Below are 18,851 nucleotides of genomic sequence, written 5' to 3'. Positions count from 1 at the left end.
ACTCAACTTTGTAGTGCTCCCCAACACTCCATTCTACTGTCCTTGGAATTACAAGGTTCTTCCCGGCATGGAGGAGCTTGTAACCTTCCCCCCTGCCAGGATGCTTTGACCTGGGCAGATATTGCATAGGCCTAAATAGTGAGGGGAGCAGATTAGTACCTTGTGTAGGCTCCAACACCGAGCAACCCAAAGCCTACACAGGATTTGACTCTCACTCTCACAATTAAAGATTCTCATACAATTACAAGCATTGAAAAACCTAGGTCCTATTGTGGTACCATAGTGATATATCAACATCTACAATTGATTCTTCTTACAACAAATCAGTGAATGGGATCTGACTTTACAAAGATCTAAATTTTTCTACTTTGCCCCATGTGTGTACTTATTTGTTGGTGGCATATACAATGTTTCTGAACCCTTTTTATACTTTTTCTTTACACTTATATAGCTGCATACTGAAGTATAAGGCATTAGAAAACCTTGTGAAGCAAACTGTAATGCAGTTCCCATGTTTTCCTAAATCATGGGAAACACATTCAAAGAGTATTGGTATGAACTAGCCCATAAACATATATATGTGGAAAAAAAAAGATGATGTCAGTGGTGAAACCGTATAATCTTCTCTGAGACAGCCTAGTATTATGACAACTGCATTTGACATTTGAAGCACTAAAATAAAAAAAAAAATCAATCTTTTTTTTTCCTTAGATTTAAAGTTTGAGTCCAAAATTTGCTCTGGCTGTAAAAATGGCTTTGGCAGGAAAAATGCTTTCTAAGCATCACTTTATCAGATTTGAGAAGCTCATAAAAGAAGTGTTTCCACACTTGTGTAACTAGTGCTGTTTGATAAGGTGTTTCTGCTTCAAAGTCATGTAAAGCACAGGAATTTTAACACCTGTAATTGGGGTCTAAATATAAGTAGCTCTCATATATTAATCAAGCTTTACTGAGTGTAACTTGTGATGTCGGAGTCTACTATAAACAATTTCTTATCCTCTCAGCTCATAGGCCATAGTAAACAGGTCTTATTACTACTTGTAAATTACTTTCAAAATAAATACTTTGAGCTAAATGAAAGTGTTAAGTGGGCACACTTTGGGGGCCAACAGCAGAATAGACAGTCGCATCATGAAAACAATTGCCGATGGCAAATCTGAATTTCTTTTTCAGATTATGCCAGGGTTGGGATCCTCTGCAATTTGTCTTCCCAGCACAGCCAACCGTACCATCTGTTCTTTTAACATGGAGAACAATTGTCAAACAGTTCTTGGTGCGTTGGATGCCTTGTGTGTCCATGCTGCTTACCATGGCTCCCTCCCTGCCAGATCTATCATCAATGTGTCCCTTCTTAGCATCAAATCTAAACTATATTTAAAGTGTATCTACATCCACAACATTGTTAATTATCCACCCGTTTTAGATAAAGTGGGGAAGGGTTGGAATCTAGATAATTATATTGTTCTGTTCACCTGGGAAGATTTCCTCTCATTTCTGTCCAGCCGATTAAGGCTTGAAAAGGTGAAATATGGATCGGCAGAGGTACTTAAAGTAGGACTAAACATAATAAGTAAAAAATTGTGAGCAGGCAGATTGTTTGTTTCAAAAATGGACCTGCCTGTTCCCATTTTTTAATTGTACTCACTTCCTTGCTCCTTCATTTGCAGCAGCCGGGGGGATGTTGGGATACCAGGTATTGTACACTGAGCTGTGCAAGGGCAACTCGCATACTTTGAGGAAAAGATTGGGAACAGGCAGATCAATTTATTGTACAAGATATCACCTATCCTTTCTGCAATAATAAACATTGCTTCTCACAATATAGTGTTCAATGTACATTGATTAGGGCATACTTAGCTCAGTGTATGATTCTATCCTGATATATCCTCATGTATTGCACATTCCTACAAGTGTTGGTTGTATGTCTCCAGCAATCATATTCTCTTCGAGTAAGTGTTTACTGCGTTTCTTACAGGGAGACATTTAATTCATAATTAGATTTTAGCAGCAGAGACGTTTAAATACTGGTATTTACTGAAATATTTTCAGTGCTGTATCTCCAAACCATGGAAACATCTCTCATTCTCAAAATGCATCTTCCAACAGAAATGATATTTTGTTTAAGTTATTCAGCATTATCTTAGTCAAGGACGCAAAGTTCAACCTTCAGTGGATGCTGGCAGATCTCTGCTGTGCTATATTACAGATTTGCAGCTAATTAATATTGTCATCTGTATCAGGGTTTCTCAAACAGTTATTCCCCTGACAAAATGAGAAGTTATTCAGGATCTTCTCACAGGCGAGCCTGCAGCATTAATTATCCTGGCACAGCCAGCCCTGGTAATGATAGAACCACCTGGACACAAGTGAGATGATCTTGAAATGCAGAAATGGAAAGGACCTGTAGGGCCGAAGGTGGGATATTTTCTCATAAAACACTGTGAATATGACACGTGGATTAGACTTTATTAGGTCTACTTATTACCTGCAATATGATATATTTACATTGTAAGGTCAGTTCATAGTTTACAATTCTCAGCAATATTTGCTAAGTTATTAAAACAAGTAACAGCATAAGGCTCTATTACACCAAGCAAAAATGTGATTTTGTTATAAAATTTATAATTATTATCATTAGTAGCTGTAAATTTTTAAATGATGCCCTTATTTTCTTTTTGCTTTGTTCAGTGTGTAAACACTCATACACCTATTATAAGGGGTCCCATATATGTAATAAAGTAAAACTAAAGTCAGTGGGCTTGATTTATGAAAGCTTTCCAAGAAAGGAGAAGATACACTTGGTCTGATTTCTAAAAGCTCTTTAAGGCTTTCAGAAGTGAAGCTGGTTGATCCAGAAAACATGGAATTGATTTTTAGAAATCATTTGTAAATTGCTAGCAAATGTTTTGAATCCTGGACCAGATCCATTCCAGGTTTGCTGGATCACCCAGGTTCACTAATGAAAGTGTATTCTCTCCAGCCTTGGAGAGCTTTAATAAATCAGGCCCAAGCTCATGAGTGAAGCTGGGTGATCCAGCAACCTGGAATGGATCTGGTCCAGGATTCAAACCATTTGCTAATTAATAGCAAATGATTAAAGAAAAAAGTAAGAAATCAATTCCAGGATTACTGGATCACTCAGGTTCACTGATGAAAGTACATCCTCTCCAGCCTTGAGCTATAATAAATCAGGCCCATTGAATCAACACCTAAAGTGGCATCAATGGGGTATGTCATGGGGGTCTATCATAGCTAAGAGGCATCACTGTACAAGGTAGGCGAGTCTCATAACTGGCATACAAATCCATACTTGCAGATTATTGCAAACGTTCACCCCACCATTGAGTTTACTGCCTTTTTAGTGTATAGAAGCATGTTGGATTAAGGCAGCTCATTCACTTTGTGTGGACTCCTATGCACACAGTAAAACTTACCTGCACTTCCTTTGGCCAATGTAGTATACTTATGTGTGCAGGCGTCCCATTAAGAATTAGGAGCAATGTTTACATAACATTTGCACAATGTGTAAATACCCATTATGGTAAAATACATAAGTAAAGGTATTTGAAATATGTAAAAAAAAATCCATAATAATAAGACTCTTGTTGCTGTGTTTTGATACCAAATGTTTTGACAGCACCCCAACACACATTCAGTGTGCGTTGTGTTGCACAGAAAACTTCTCCAAATTTTCATTCATTCATTCATTCATATGCAGCCCCTCTGTAGCCTAAATGCTTGGGCATGCACAGAAGGAGCCTTTTCAGGCAAAAAGAAAAATTTGCAGATCTCACGCATGCGCAGTGAAATCTGAAAGTTTTCTTTCCATCCTTCATCACCCAACCTCGCCCCTGGGTCAGGTGATGTAGGTTGAAGAAGAAGAGAAGATGGAAGCACCCAGAGTGCTGGCTCCAGAACTTATGCCGGGACGACGCGGGACCCGATGCAAGACACCCCCGGATGGATCGGACTGCCCTGCGGGGTTCAAAGTAAGTGCTTTTTTTTGGCACTTTTCAGTTTAGTTACTACTCTTTAAGTGAAACGATGACTAAGGTCAGCGATGAATGTGTTGGAGTTGATGTTTGTCTTTTATTCTGCTATGTTACAATAAATATTGATGGAATTTGGATTGAGTGTTTGCCTTTTGGAACTTATAGGCTTGCAAATATCTACAGTCTCAAAGTATGGCCTCATGCAAGTCTCCAAGGGCCCATTGCTTAGGTATAAACAAGCAATTATGGAAAACCAACATGACACTTGGCTACATATGGTGACACACATAGATGTATTTTATTTAGGATATCATTAGAACCAAGGGTGGCTGAACAGAAAATTATGCCTTCAGGTGGTAATTAGGGCCACTTAAGTTTCTTGATTAGTATTGTTGCCTATGACCAGAGTCGGTATTTCTGTATAATAAACCAGTTTGCAATTGAATTAGACAGATCTTTGACATATTTTCATTTTTTGCCCCTGTCAAGGGTTCCCATTGCTGGATCCAATTTACTAATATTAATGCTGTCACAAGTTTAGACGTTCTGTTCTGCGTTTATTTACTTTTAGTGAATTATGTCAGGCAGATCAGCACAAAGTCAATAAATGCAGCAGAGACAAGCAATTCTTTAAGCCAAGCGGGCATTTTCCCATAGTTTGCACTGCACAGAGGAGCATACAGAGCTGCAGGCACTGGAGCAATACTTAAAATCTCATAACTTCCTTTCAAAGAACTGGGGAAGTGTCTCACCTCCTCGGCTGCCCCCGTCTAACTAGCACCTCTTGCTTTTTGTTAGCCTGAGGGTGAATCATGCTACTAGAATGAAGAGGAAAATGATTGTGTTTGCACAGAATGAGCTGTAGACCAGAGGGGGGGCTTAACACATGTGCATGTGTTTATTATCTGTTATTCATGACAGACCCCATTTACAACATGTGCTGCCCCTAATTATTGGTGCAAAGAGATTACGGCCATTGTATCTCAGCTTCACCCAGCCTCCGGAGACGTGGTAGAGCTAGCTGGTGTTTAAGGGACTCTGCATCGTCTGTAAGCCTATTTTCTGCAGCTTGAGCTCCGAAATGAAGGTCGGTGTCAGGAGTACAATATCTGGCCAACTGTTTTTTTTGTAATTCTTGCATGGCACATTTAGCACAATCAAGTTTTTGTGTTTAATTTGCTTGCTATTTGCTTATCAAACTCACTGGTGGGCACACAACAAATACAAAAAACAGAAAAGTCTGGTGATTATACAATAGTTGTAGTAAAACGTAGATGATTTGGCATTTTGGTGAATATGCACTATTTACCTAAGTTTCTAGGAAAGATGGATAAAACATTTCCTACAAGGCAGCAAAAATATTATGGGGCCAAAACACAAATTTTGTATGTGCAAAACACAACCAAAGTTGTAGTAAGCTAAAAACACAGCACAAAAGTCATGACTAAACTCTGTAGTTCCTAGTTTATCATAGCCCCCAACTGACATTCTACAGATCCTTTAGAAACTTTCTTTACTCATTTCCTTTGTATGTTCTCATACAATAATTATCAAGCCAATCCTCATACATACATACAGTTACATGCAGCGGTAAGTGAAGTCTTTTCAAAGTTCAAAGGACCACATAAGACCCACAGGTAGCCACAATGTTCTGCCATTGGTTTAACCCATGGTTCCTACCTTTCCTTTCCAAGTGAATGGGAGAGATTGGGAATCATTTTATGGTCGGTTGCAGCAAAGCACAGTGCAGTTCCCACAAGTGACATGTCACTTTTGAGCATGCAGTTGTTCTTTGAAGATATGCACCACAACTAAATGCAAACCTGGGTGTTAAGAGTGGCAAACCCACTTGGTTTTGCACCCCAGGTCTGAAATAGCCCTAAGTCTTAACATTTTATCCTGGCAAGGTAATTAAGCCTTAAATAAATTTCATTAGAACTATGCAACAATTTGGTGTTACTGAATGGGATCTCTTATTACTGATCTCCAGGCTTAGTATCTTAAGCTACGTACACACTTGCAATGGTTCTAGTCATATAATCGAGAATCTGGCGTGTGTACAGTGCCTGATGTCCGAACAACTGTCCTGGCCGTTCAACGGACGATGGATGACAGACAATCTTAATGGAAGTGAAGTGGGAGAGCACACAGCAGGGTGCCGCTCTGTCGTTCTCCCCTCTCCATAGAGCAGAACGGTGCTGTATGTACATCGTGTACATACATCTTGCAGTAGTTTGTTGTTGGAAAGGATCGTGTAAGATCCTTTCAAACAACAATTATTTGTTGTTTGCACGTGTGTATGCAGCTTTAGCCTCTTGCAGTCTCTGTAACTTAGATAAGAGATGAAAGACGAAGCACAGGGGGGCAACTGGATGAGCACAGAAAAATCTAGTGGGAGGAAAAAGAAAAGTGAGTGATCATCTCACCAATATTCTGCTTCCCAATTCACCCTCCATTCACCGGATAGGCAAAAGGGATAGACCTGTAAGTTTTACTAAACTGCAGCAAAGATCAGGTCATCCAGGTAGGACTGTGCCGTGTAATTCATTTGGCAGGACACATAATGTACATTAATGTCTTTCATCTGCGCATTTAACATTTGGAGCTTAATTCTGAATGTTTACTTTGGCACCTGAAATGAATCAATGAATCAGTTGCAAAATGTGAATGTTTGTTATCCATTTACCAATTCACAAGTGCATCTGTTTGCACAATCATTTTGCTCACAGAAAAATAAGTTCATTACAGGTTCTAAAATATTAGTGCATCTGGTTGGATTTGAAAAAAAATGTATGAAAATTGGCAGAAATAAGACAATGAAACTAATGTTATCCTTTAGTGAATTTCGGTCAGATAGGTTTAAGGGGCTTGTCTTGTGGTTATTTTTTCACAGCTGTTAATTAGGAAGAAAGCTTTTCTTAATTAATTAAAATTGCATTGTCTGACATATGGACAGCCAAATGCTTGCAAGTGAACCTCCCATGACTATGTAGCACATAAAGTAAATTGTAAAATGCAGATCAAAAACATCTTTAAGATAAATGTTGCATTAATTTTGCATAAGTGATGCCCATTGACACTCATACCTGTTTTCATGACACACTTTTTATTTTGCTATGAATCAGGTCATTTGAGAGCTCACAAAAGGTTACCACTAAACTGTGAATAGATTGACTGCAATAATATCCAAAAACAGTGCGAGCTTTGTACCAAGTATAGCTTTCTTTGTTGTCAGCTTCTCATACACTTATAAACAAGCACCTCAATGACACCTTTGTTGTTTTATAATCGGATCCCAGAGGACCAGAACATGAACTGGTTTGGTAGAGGAAGCCTATTCCAGCCGAATGGTTGGACTGCAGCTGGTTTTAACCCCTTCCTGTTCAGGCCAAAACCTTGCGACCAAACAAAATTGTACAGTTTTGTTGTGTGTGCGTTTACTTTTTTAGTATAGTATAGTATTTTAGTATAGTTTTTCTCTATCTTTTATCTTTTCCGATTACAATGCTCGAAATAATTTTAAGTGTAAGATTTTCCGAAAATGTCATCAATATTCCAGATTTACAAGTGCCCGCTGGTCAATGATTTACAATTGGCCAAAGGATAACTAAAAAAGCAAGGCTAAACAGACAGTGGATATACTGCCAAAATCTAGGAGAACATTGAAATAATTTGCCTGCTGTGTGCAGGGCTGCTGAAATGTTCACGTCATTCTAATTTCAGTAAAAGTAGAAATAAAGGCAAAAAATATATTTTTTCCAGCATTTAGTCCTCCAGCATAAAAAAAGGACAGGCTACCTGAGTACAGTGAACTTATTGTCAAGGAACCAGTTTTAGATTTGAGCTTTGTGACATGAATAGTTATCTTGCTTGAAGTATGAGCCCACACAATTACACCACCACCAGATTACTTATGCTGCAAGTAAAGATTTCTGTAATGCCAGATAGATCCTCCAATTCAAAAGTAGAAACTCTTCAAAATAGGCATTGTTGTTCCGTTTTCCTCTTGTTCGATTTTGTTAAGCCCATGGGAATTGTAGCCTCAGGTGTCTGTTCTTAGCTGGCACCCAATGTGTTCTCCTGCTGCTGTAGCCCATTTGCTTCAAGCTTGGAAAAGCTGAGTATTCGGAGATGCTCTTTTGCATATTATTATTAAATAGGATTTATATAGCGCCAACATATTACGCAGCAGTGTACATTAAATAGGGCATACTTCAGTTTTATCTGAGTGATTATCTGAATTATCATTGCCTTTTCAGGTCAAACCAGTCTGGTAACTCACTTCTGACCTTTGGCATCAACAAAGCATTTTCCACCAAGAAAACTGCCACTAACTCACTTTTTGAACCATTCCCTGTAAACTCTAGAGATGGTTATATGTAAAAATCTCAGCACAATAAGGATCTGTTAAGATTGGCCAATAATTATTACAAGTCTAGCCAGATTCTGTCCCCCAAGTGTCCCTAAGTGGTGGAAAATATAGACTGCAGAGACTTCAGGCAGTTAAGCATCAGGCTTTCAGCTGCACACAATTAAATGACTGTTTTAAGTGATACAGATATCCTTTAGGAAGAACTGATAAAAGTTAAGAGCTGCAAAAGTCAATTAAATGGCATTGGTAAAAGAATGGAAGCAACACATAGACGGACCACAAGTCCTGTATAATACAGAACCTCCCGATCTTCCACTTGTGAATTTGATTCTAGTATTGGAAGTGGGAACAGAATTAGGGGCTATATGCTGTTTATTGGAGAACTTGTAGGTTCTTGTTAAACATATTGCCATTAATTACTGAGACATATCATTCTATGGAATAATTAAAAATGCATTATGCAAATTTTCTTCCAAACACTGAAGAACAATTTTCTAAAATACGTAGACATCAGTTTAACATATACTATATGTATATATTATAGAGTCAGACAGATAGAACTCTGGAATACTTTCATTCTTGAAAACCCCTCTGTCTGAAATGGGGCTTCTGAAAGAATTGCTGGGTCCTATGGCAATTATTTGTACCAGCATGATAGCAGTATGTCCGTGATGGGGCATGCTGTAATACTATGTACCCTGAAGGGCTTTTAGGGAGTATATCCTTCCATCTAATGTGGCTCCAACCTTGCAGAGATTAGGAGGCTTCATATTGAGTCACATAAGATATTTCTGAAATATCTATTCCTGTAGATGATTTTCTTTTGCATTGGTTGGTTTCCCCTTTTCCAATACTTATAGAAATATGACAGATTGTGAACATACTAGCTTTCATTTAATTTGCACTTTGGTAAGTGTGAAATCATGAACACAATAAACCTTCTAAAATGAACCTGAGGGATTTTTTTTGGTTAACCCTGTCTAGTTAGAATAGTCATATTTTTGGCCAATTTCCATCACCATGGGTAGCATTGACCCTTTAGGTCACTCCCTTTGGGCTTCCCTTATGCTTACACAATGTTTTTCTCTACTCTTTTTTAATAGCCAAAAATACCAATAATCCCGAACTGCATTAATGTTTTATGGATGAAATGTTAAATTATAATAAATTTTCCCTGGACACCCAAATAGAAAAAGTATGTATATTATGAAATGAGAAGCCCCCTTTTATATTGTACCATCCTGAATAAACTAAATTTAGTAAATTAGGAATATTTTACTAAATGTAGTGCTACTTGATCTTATTACCTAATAAAGGAAAGAATATATTTATTTATTTGTAACACATGTATTATATTATCATCTGCAAGCTTGATTTACAACTTACACATAGTTTTATACCACTGAATGTTCTATATGAGTGTAATAAACCGAATTACAATTTGACAACACAATTGAAGGACACATGTTTATATGGATATTTTTTTCTGTTTGGGGAGAAAATGCTGCAAGCTGGAGGCTCTGAATGATCATTACCAGGCAGTTTATGGATTCGCCAGGGGCAATGCTTGCATTGGCCTTAATTGTGTTTGTTAATTGTATTGTTTTTACAGGCAGTTCTAGCACCTTTCATACAATAGAACAATTCATCAGCTTCCAATGGTGTTCCTACATAACACCCAAACCCTTAACAGACTGCTCTGTATATAAGGAGTGCCTAGCAAACAAAATGACCAAATAGGAGAAAGCGCCCACTTCCTTCTCACTTGCTGGCCTGTCTGCCTGACTTTCCTAATGCTGAAAATCATTTGTCGTTTAACACTTTACAAATCCAGCACAGCAATCACCAACCCCTTCTGGTGAATTAAAGCTTATTTCCTTGAAACAGCCAGGACCATTTATTATAAGAAAATTAATTAAACTTGTTGAGCATTAGGAGACCCACCAGCTCCATTATTTATTATACTTTACTGGCTGCTTAGTTACCATTTTTATTTTGTTTCCTCTTTAAAAAGAAAAAAAAAAACAGAGAATATCAAAGTGAGGGCATGTAAGGAGAAAGGCATTGTTTGATGAAAAGACATCATTAGGGGACAAGGTAATTAATAAATCTGCCGCTCATGGCTGAGTATGACATGTATCGGTTAATCATAAGATAAGGATAGTGAGAGTAATGGAAGATGGGAGATATATCATGTATATGGTATACCTGTCTGTGGATCCCACATATTGACATCTGTGGCTTTTACATCAAATATTCTTTTCCCTTTACAAAGATTTTAATTTTCCATGGAAACCAATCAGATTTTCCCTTTATATTCCTATTACTGGGAGATTTTTTCTAGATAACAGGATAGTAATTTGTGTTCTGTAGGGTAAAGAGTTTTTAATTTTTTTTTTTAAGTGTATGCCAAGCCAAGTTCTATGTCATTTGCTTGCTGCAACTCATTGGTCTGTTAGAAAGATTTTTTTGTTCTTACTGCAAACCTAACAACAGTAAAAATCGGCTTAATACCTTGCAGGTGCAAAACAAAAGGTGCTCAGTTCCTTACAATCTGCTTTCTAAAGCAGTCATAAACTTGGTAGAAAGTTCTTTACCAACTGCTTAAAGATTGGGACCCCTGCTCTGTGTCTGAAAGTGGTCTCTTTGATGAAGTTTGATATGGCTCTTATTGAGTCATTCAGCAAAGGCAACAAGGTTGGCTTGGTGGTTAGCACTCCTACTTTTGCAGCGTTGGGTCTTGGGTTCAAATCTTGGCAAAGTCATTACCGACCGACCTGCCGGATCCACGGACGATGGACGACAGCCGATCGTAATGAAAGGGAAGGGGAGAGCGCGCAGCAGGGTGCCGCTCCGTCGCTCTCCCCCCTCCCCTCTCCATAGAGCATTAACGGTGCTGTATGTACAGCATCGTTCATGCATCTTGCAGCCCCTTGTCGTTGGAAAGGATCGTGAAAGATCCATTCCAACGACAAAAATTGCAAGTGTGTACGCAGCTTAAGAGTGCCAAACCACACCACAGATTAACAGGAATGCATGTGTTGCCATGGCATTTGTGGTTGTAGTATAGTTCTTTATCCAGAGACAATATGTTACAACCAGAAGCATGTTACTTCCAAGAATTGCACTACAACGCATAGTGAGGGGGGAAAAACAAAGCAACAAACATCAAAAAACTTACAGGAGTTGTGGCCTTTGCATACCCTGCATAAAAATGTTTTTGTGTTTTGCGTTTGAAGATTTTCCTTTGCTGTCTTGTAAGACTGTTGTCACCAGGAAAGAAGGTGATGAGAAAGCTCTCTAGCAGAGTCTCAGGGATTAGTTAAATCATAACAGAAGATCTACTCATCCCCCACTCTGTTATAAAACAATGTTTCAGTGAATATGCATTAAGAACGGGGGATTGGATACCATGACAGGCATATCCCTTGCTTGGGGAGGTTATCACACCAAAATATTAATTTCACATTTGGTCTGGGAAGTGTTCATTGCTGTAATGGTAAAATGTTGACATTACTTAAGTAGCTTGCTGACATCATGTTTATTATCATTGACACTTTGCTAGATTTGTTTGTAAGCAATGACTTTGTGTCTGTGGTTTGTTCAACAGTAAAATATCCTGGAATCAGAACCTACGTAGACCCTCACACATATGAAGATCCTAGTCAGGCTGTGCATGAGTTTGCAAAAGAACTGGACTCTGCATGTATATCCATAGACAAAGTTATCGGAGCAGGTACGTAGTACAATACACAACACTGCACGTCGCTGCATTTCAATTAGTCAATGTAAAAAATAGAATTCACTCTATTAAACTAAAAATTTTCATGTGAGAAGGTCAAAGGGCAGGGCAATTTTGCATGCACAGCAAGAGATAAAAGCACTTTGGGCTTAAAGCTTACATCAGGCCAGCAGATAACCATAACATTTAAAATACAACAGACAGCAAGTTCTAGTGCCAACATCAAGGCCATCTAGATCTGGGGTCTAAATGCAACCGTTCTTTTAGATTGGTTTTAGAAAGAAAACTAACCTAAAACATGTCAAATGTGCATCAATAAAGCTGTTGAACTTTTGTATATATAGAAGAATAAAAACCAATATTTAGGATAAGGCCCAGAGGAAAAGCCAGGAATAGAATGGAGACATCAAGGCATACAAAAAACAAGAAGATACAAAAGAGTAATTGGGGAGAAATAGAGATGCCATGAATAGTTTAAAATGGTAAAGGACAACAACAATTACAAAAAAGGATAACAGACATGGATAGCCATACTTACAAACAACTATACCACAAGTATACCATAACATGTTATGATGTTTAAATCTGTAATTTTGACCAAATATTCTTGTGATACACACACAGTCAGTAAGATCTGTTGTTTAGCATTACAACTTTCTAGGTCAGTTTACTGGATAGAGGTGATTCTACTGATTCTTTTCCCATTAATAAGGCTGGTGACAGAGAGGTGACACCAGGACTAGGAATTACTCAACTAACCAACATCATCATCTCTGGATCACTGACTAAGAAAAAACATGCAGAGAGCAAAGAATATAGTTAAAAGTCCTAATTTGCGTACTAAGCTCAGAAATAGTAGTCAATAATCGAATTGTTGTTCTGATAAAGATGGTGGTAAACTTCACTCGCCCAATCCTTTAGCCAAACATTAATTACAACAACAAAGAATGGCAGAACAATGTAATTTTTAGGCATGGTTTTGCCATTTTTTTGATGTAATAATTTTTCAGCAAAGGTAGTCTTTAAATTTCTTCAGTACAGATTGCTTTTAAGAGTTATATAGAAAATAAAAAAAGAAAAACACAAAAAAGTACAAAAGCCACAAAAAAGGGTTTGCCAATTGCAATAATCCAAATCCATATTTATTTTTTCCTGAAGTAAAGCAGTGATATACCACATCTTATCAGCTGCTATATACAATATACCCATTTTCTTTTTTTACCTTGCTTTCTAAAATCAGCCTACGAAGAATGAGCTAAAAAGCATTTGCCCCAAAACTGGTTCTTTATAGTGGCCAGCAATATTGGAAACTCTGGGATAGCTGACATCATGTTGATTTTGGAAAGAAACTGTAAATATCAATGTAATAGTAACATTTCAGCTGTCAGTATAAGGAATAACTAAATAAATCAAGCTGAAAGCGAAATATTTTTATATCACATCATTGGCGACGTTGTGGGTTGAGTGATGTTTTCAAAATGATCAGGAAAAATGGACGTTGTAGAAATGTTTCTGTCATGTCGATAAATGTTAGTTTCCTGCTAATTCTATAAATGCCTTTAGGAGATCCTGACATGAACGTGCGGCAATATTTCAGCAGCATCATCAATGTTTCCATTACCATGGCCTCTTTGTATGGTTAAGTTCTCTTGCTTATTTCTTTGCAGGAGAGTTTGGTGAGGTGTGCAGCGGGCGGCTTAAACTGCCATCCAAAAAAGAAATTGGTGTGGCAATAAAAACTTTAAAAGTTGGTTACACTGAAAAGCAGAGAAGGGATTTCTTGAGCGAAGCCAGCATCATGGGTCAGTTTGAGCACCCCAATATTATACGGCTGGAAGGAGTTGTTACCAAAAGTAAGTAATAGTAAAAGATCACAAACATTGTATTATTGTTACAAGGTTTACCAGCATCTTGAATGGTGTAAGCATCTCTGTATGGGGTCCCTGTGAGTGAATTTAAAATGCTGGGATAAATAAATATAGGTCTATACATATCCCTTCCTATAAAAAGGGGATACCTTGGTGGTTAGTAAGCATTTAATATTATTTTTTTTAAGGCTAATAAGTTATTTTTGTACAAAAAGGTATAAAGAGCCATATACTGCAAGGAACATGAGAACCAATGCAAAAAAAAAAACACAAAAATCAAACACTGTTGGAAAGTGGGTTTTTCATGCAGCTGTTAGGGCATCAATGAAAATACACAAATTCTTCACAATAAATGACATGCCTTAATAGAGCTAAACATACCGTATTCATATATACAGCCAGAAAAGGGAGAACAGTGAATATGCACCACCGAACCTTCCTGTTGCATACCAGGCCACAAGCCTTTCTTTCAACATTGGGGTTCCTAGAAATAAAGGGCAGGGTCTTTTTCCCACGTCTGGTGCCCTAAAAAGGATATGGGGATTTGCTAGAGAGTTTAAAGTGTCATCTAGAAGCCTTCTTTATTAACAGGATGTGATCAGATATTCACCCCTCCCAGGTGAATGGCTGCAAGGAAATATTATATCTCTTTTCTATTCCCAAAAAGAGTTAAATGTAAATAACCAAAGCATGTACACAATATGAAAAAGCCTTTAAATAAAAAAACAGATACTTATCAACTTTAACAATAAAGTTTATGAATGTTCCCTAAAGTGTAACCATTATCAATCACTTTATAGCAATCTAAATCCATTGTCACTCAGGGCAACCCATCACTAAATGGGGTATTCCTGAAATGCAGTTATAGCAGAGGGAATGTTGCTGACCAAATGGATCATCCTTTGCAATGACACACTGGAGCATTCAGTTGGTTGATGGATCATGCTGGATTTGTTTCAAGAAAAATTGCCCAAGGTGGAATTTTAAGGCACTTGTATGGGAATTCCACATTAGTTTGGATATGTACTTTCCACAAATGAAGTGATTATGCAGAAATTGTCTATTCATATTCCAAAAAAATAACTGTTAGTAAAAATTAAAACAATGTTGTGTTATAAGTGCACTTATCCAACTACATTCACCTCACCCATTCAGAGGAACACATTCTACACATATGAAAAAGAATTTGTCATCACGTAGATGACTGTTAGTAGTAGAACATCATTGACCAATATACACCATATAAAATGGTAATATGTAGATGCAAATATATTTATAGTTATAACAACAGCAGCAAAAAAAAAGAATCAATTGATGTGAAAATAATTTATATTTTAAAATGTTTCAGGCAAACCAGTGATGATTGTGACAGAATACATGGAAAATGGCTCTCTGGACACTTTTCTGCGAGTAAGTGACAGCTGCGTCATATTATATATTTTTTCAGACAGTTGCTGTGCCCTTAGCACTGATACAGCTCAGTGGTAACATTTCTTAAAACAAAAGATTACCAAAACACCTAGCAATGCATGGTAACAAAGCACTACACATTGTGATGAGATGCATTGCTAACAATAGCCTATGCACCTCTTTTGGTGTTTTTTGGACTTTAGGCTGACATTTCAAATGAAAGTTACCTTGCAACATTACACACATGTGTTAAGTGAATGCAGTTTTTAATTTGCAGGGCATGCTGATGCTATGGGTCATTTTTAAAAGAGGCATCAGATGGCATTATTTATGCACAAAAATCAAAATAAAATATATTTTTCAGTTCATCCTATGTATAAAAGTGGTCGTTAGCTTAAAAGTTTGCCATGCTCCAGCGTGATCACAACTTTTGTAATTAACCTTACATTTGTCACATTCACTGTATTTATATGGTTGCCATTTACTGTTACAGATTGACAGAATTTGGTTACCAATTTAAAAAACATCATAAGAAACAATAAGCATCATTGATTCAAATACATTGGTTGCCAATTTTGCAACTTTTTGCCAGTGAAGAATTGTTACTCCATGCAAGGTGATCACAACTTTTCAATACCTCTATTTTCCACTTTTAGAAGCCTGATCACCTTGGAAAAAAGTGACATTGTAAAAGTGGCGCTCAATTTCCTAAAAGTGGAAAGCAAAAAAGTGGAAACATTTTTTATCAACAGGATCCTATCAGTTCTGCATAACCGGAACTGAACAGGCTGGCTATTTTTCTTCCTAACACATCCTAAAATAATATACTGCTCAGCATCTAGTAAATTAAGTATAATTATCATGGTAAATCACCAAACATATGTGCTAATCATACATAGGAATGTTTCCGATCAGTTCTATCCAGTACTCAACAATAATTTAATGGCCAATTAGTATCTGAGTCGTGTACTTGAAATTCTTTGCAGAAACACGATGCTCAGTTTACAGTCATCCAGCTGGTGGGTATGCTCCGCGGCATTGCATCTGGCATGAAATATCTCTCGGATATGGGTTACGTCCATCGTGACTTGGCAGCACGCAATATACTAATCAACAGTAACCTGGTCTGCAAAGTGTCTGACTTTGGATTGTCCCGTGTCCTGGAAGATGACCCAGAGGCAGCGTATACTACCAGGGTAAGAAAGACTTTATAAAAGAATGCATGATATTGGATAATGGGTGATGGGGGATGATGGGGATTTCATCAGTGGAAAAGAAAAAAGTGGAGATCTGAATATCATACAATTATATTATTTAATGCATAACTTTTTTTTTAAATTGAGAAATACTTACATACATTTTATTTTATTTAATGTAACCTAGCAAATGGAATATAGTTGTTGAGCAGTCCCCCCCAAATTGGCCCTCATCTGAGTGATGGTATGATGTGTAGACAAGCAAACTTTGTTCCTACCCTGTATGACATGTGTATGGTCTGTCCTGGCCGCCTTGATTCCAGATCCCAAATTTTATTTCACAAAACACTCTCATAATCTGCTCTTTGTTACATCATGTTCTGTATCTGCGAACAGGTCTGTCCTGTGCTGAATTTATAGCTGGAAGGCATCCACGCCGACCAAACAGCCTCGGCCTTGTACTAGAAAAACACACAAACAAATTCCAGCGTTGTGATCCAACTCAAAATCAATAAGTGAAGTATGGCAAGGGAATAATACACACATGAGACAGGTCCAGGTGTTACGTTCCAGATCTTAGATCTGGAAAATAAACACAAGGGCCAGGTGTCCAAATTGTGTTCCTGCTGCCGTTAAAGAAAAGTCCCAATAAAAGAAAGTCTATTTTAGTGGCATAGATACTGAAAAAGGGGGATTTAAAGGTACAAATTTTTAATAATGTGTGCACATATTGTTTAGGTGCAACTCTACTTTTCTATGCCATGAAATAAAAATCATTGATTCTGAAGTGCACATGTTTTATTCAGCTATATACCATATTTGAAGACCACAGGCCCTTTTATTTGAATTCACATAATTCTCTGGATTAACTTTCCTTGTTTCTGACATTCCAAAACATACAAAGGAGTCTCCAAATTCATTGCAGTACTTCTTTTGTGAGGTCATAGAGAGCCACAAGTAGTGTAAAAAGATCGCTGGGGGGGATTGGACATAAGTTAAATATACCATATCTATCTATCTATCTATCTATCTATCTATCTATCTATCTATCTATCTATCTATCTATCTATCTCAGTGTTTGTGTGTAAGAAATTCATTCTAGGTTTGCTGGATCACCCAGCTACTCCCACAATAGTCTCTTAGAGAGATCTCTTGACGAACTTTTTTAAATCAGACCCAGACACAGACACAAAAGAACATTAACAGAAAGGTGGCGGAGACAATGGACCCAACAAACTCAACAATCATTATTGTCTTACATTGGCTGGTCAAGGTTCTTTGTGCATTCTCTCTTTCCTCTGCACATGGTTCCTATTTACACATTAAATGTAATTTTTATTACAGTGTATCTATTAGAAAAAAATTATCCTTGTAAATCTTCTGTTTGCTGTGGAAATCGATACTTTCCGGTTTTAGCTTAGGTTCCTGATAAAAGAAATTTGCTATTAATTGACTGAAAGTTTCCTGTGCTGTATGTCATCTATGACACTGGGCAATTAAATGAAAAGTTAATGTATCCTGTTTATGATTGCCATCATTTGCATTAACGTCTATACTAAAAATAAAACCAATGAAATAAAACCATGAAATGAAAACCATGAAAATGAGTGTGTTTATATTAAATTGAAAAAATAATGATATATAGGTTTTTAGTGAACATTGAAAGTCATGGTGCTGGCCATACCATATAGAAATAGGTTACAGTAAATAAAGAGATACTATGTGCATTTAAAACTCAACTCCAAGAAAGTGAACTATAGATGAAAATAATTAGTGTGCTTTACTGGGAAAGCCTTCAAATAAATAAATTCCCTGGCTTATGTCCACTTTCTGGCACTGGTGGAGTTATAAAGTGCAGATCTGTGTTCCTGGGGCCAAATCTTACAACCAGCTCCTGGACCTCCCTGCAGACTGGACTGCAGAAAAGCAATTTAGCTTGGTCCAAGACCCACCCATGCTTTTAACTAGACAATTAAGGTGCAGCACATTGGGGATATTTCCTCTACCATTCCTCTACCTGCCTATGGCATCCTACCTGCCTATGGCATTCCTAAATCACAGAAATGGAACTCATCAGAAAGCCCATGCTTGTTTGAGACATTGGGCCTGATGTAATAAAGCTCTCCAAGGCTGGATAGGTATACTTTTGTCAGTGTAGATGGTCGATTTGTTAGCAAATGTTTTTAATCCTGGACCAGATCCATTCCAGGTTTGCTAGATCACCCAGCTTTACTGATGAAAGTGTATCTTCTCCAGTCTTGGAGAACTTTA

At 37.4% G+C, this 18,851-nt stretch overlaps 1 protein-coding gene across 2 annotated transcripts in view; it reads left to right on the top strand.

The window, feature by feature from the left end:
* Positions 1-18,851, top strand: part of EPHA3 (EPH receptor A3) — a 242,460-nt gene that overhangs the window by 196,250 nt on the left and 27,359 nt on the right. For both annotated transcript variants that reach the window (XM_072431795.1, XM_072431785.1), the window contains exons 10-13: positions 11,975-12,100; positions 13,774-13,959; positions 15,323-15,384; positions 16,371-16,580. In XM_072431795.1, coding sequence (XP_072287896.1) covers positions 11,975-12,100; positions 13,774-13,959; positions 15,323-15,384; positions 16,371-16,580 — 584 coding nt within the window. The remainder of the gene's footprint in view (positions 1-11,974; positions 12,101-13,773; positions 13,960-15,322; positions 15,385-16,370; positions 16,581-18,851) is intronic.

This window comes from Pyxicephalus adspersus, chromosome 1 (genome assembly GCF_032062135.1).
Source record: "Pyxicephalus adspersus chromosome 1, UCB_Pads_2.0, whole genome shotgun sequence".
Taxonomy (NCBI): Eukaryota; Metazoa; Chordata; class Amphibia; order Anura; family Pyxicephalidae; genus Pyxicephalus; species Pyxicephalus adspersus.
This window is presented reverse-complemented; position numbering and strand designations above follow the sequence as displayed.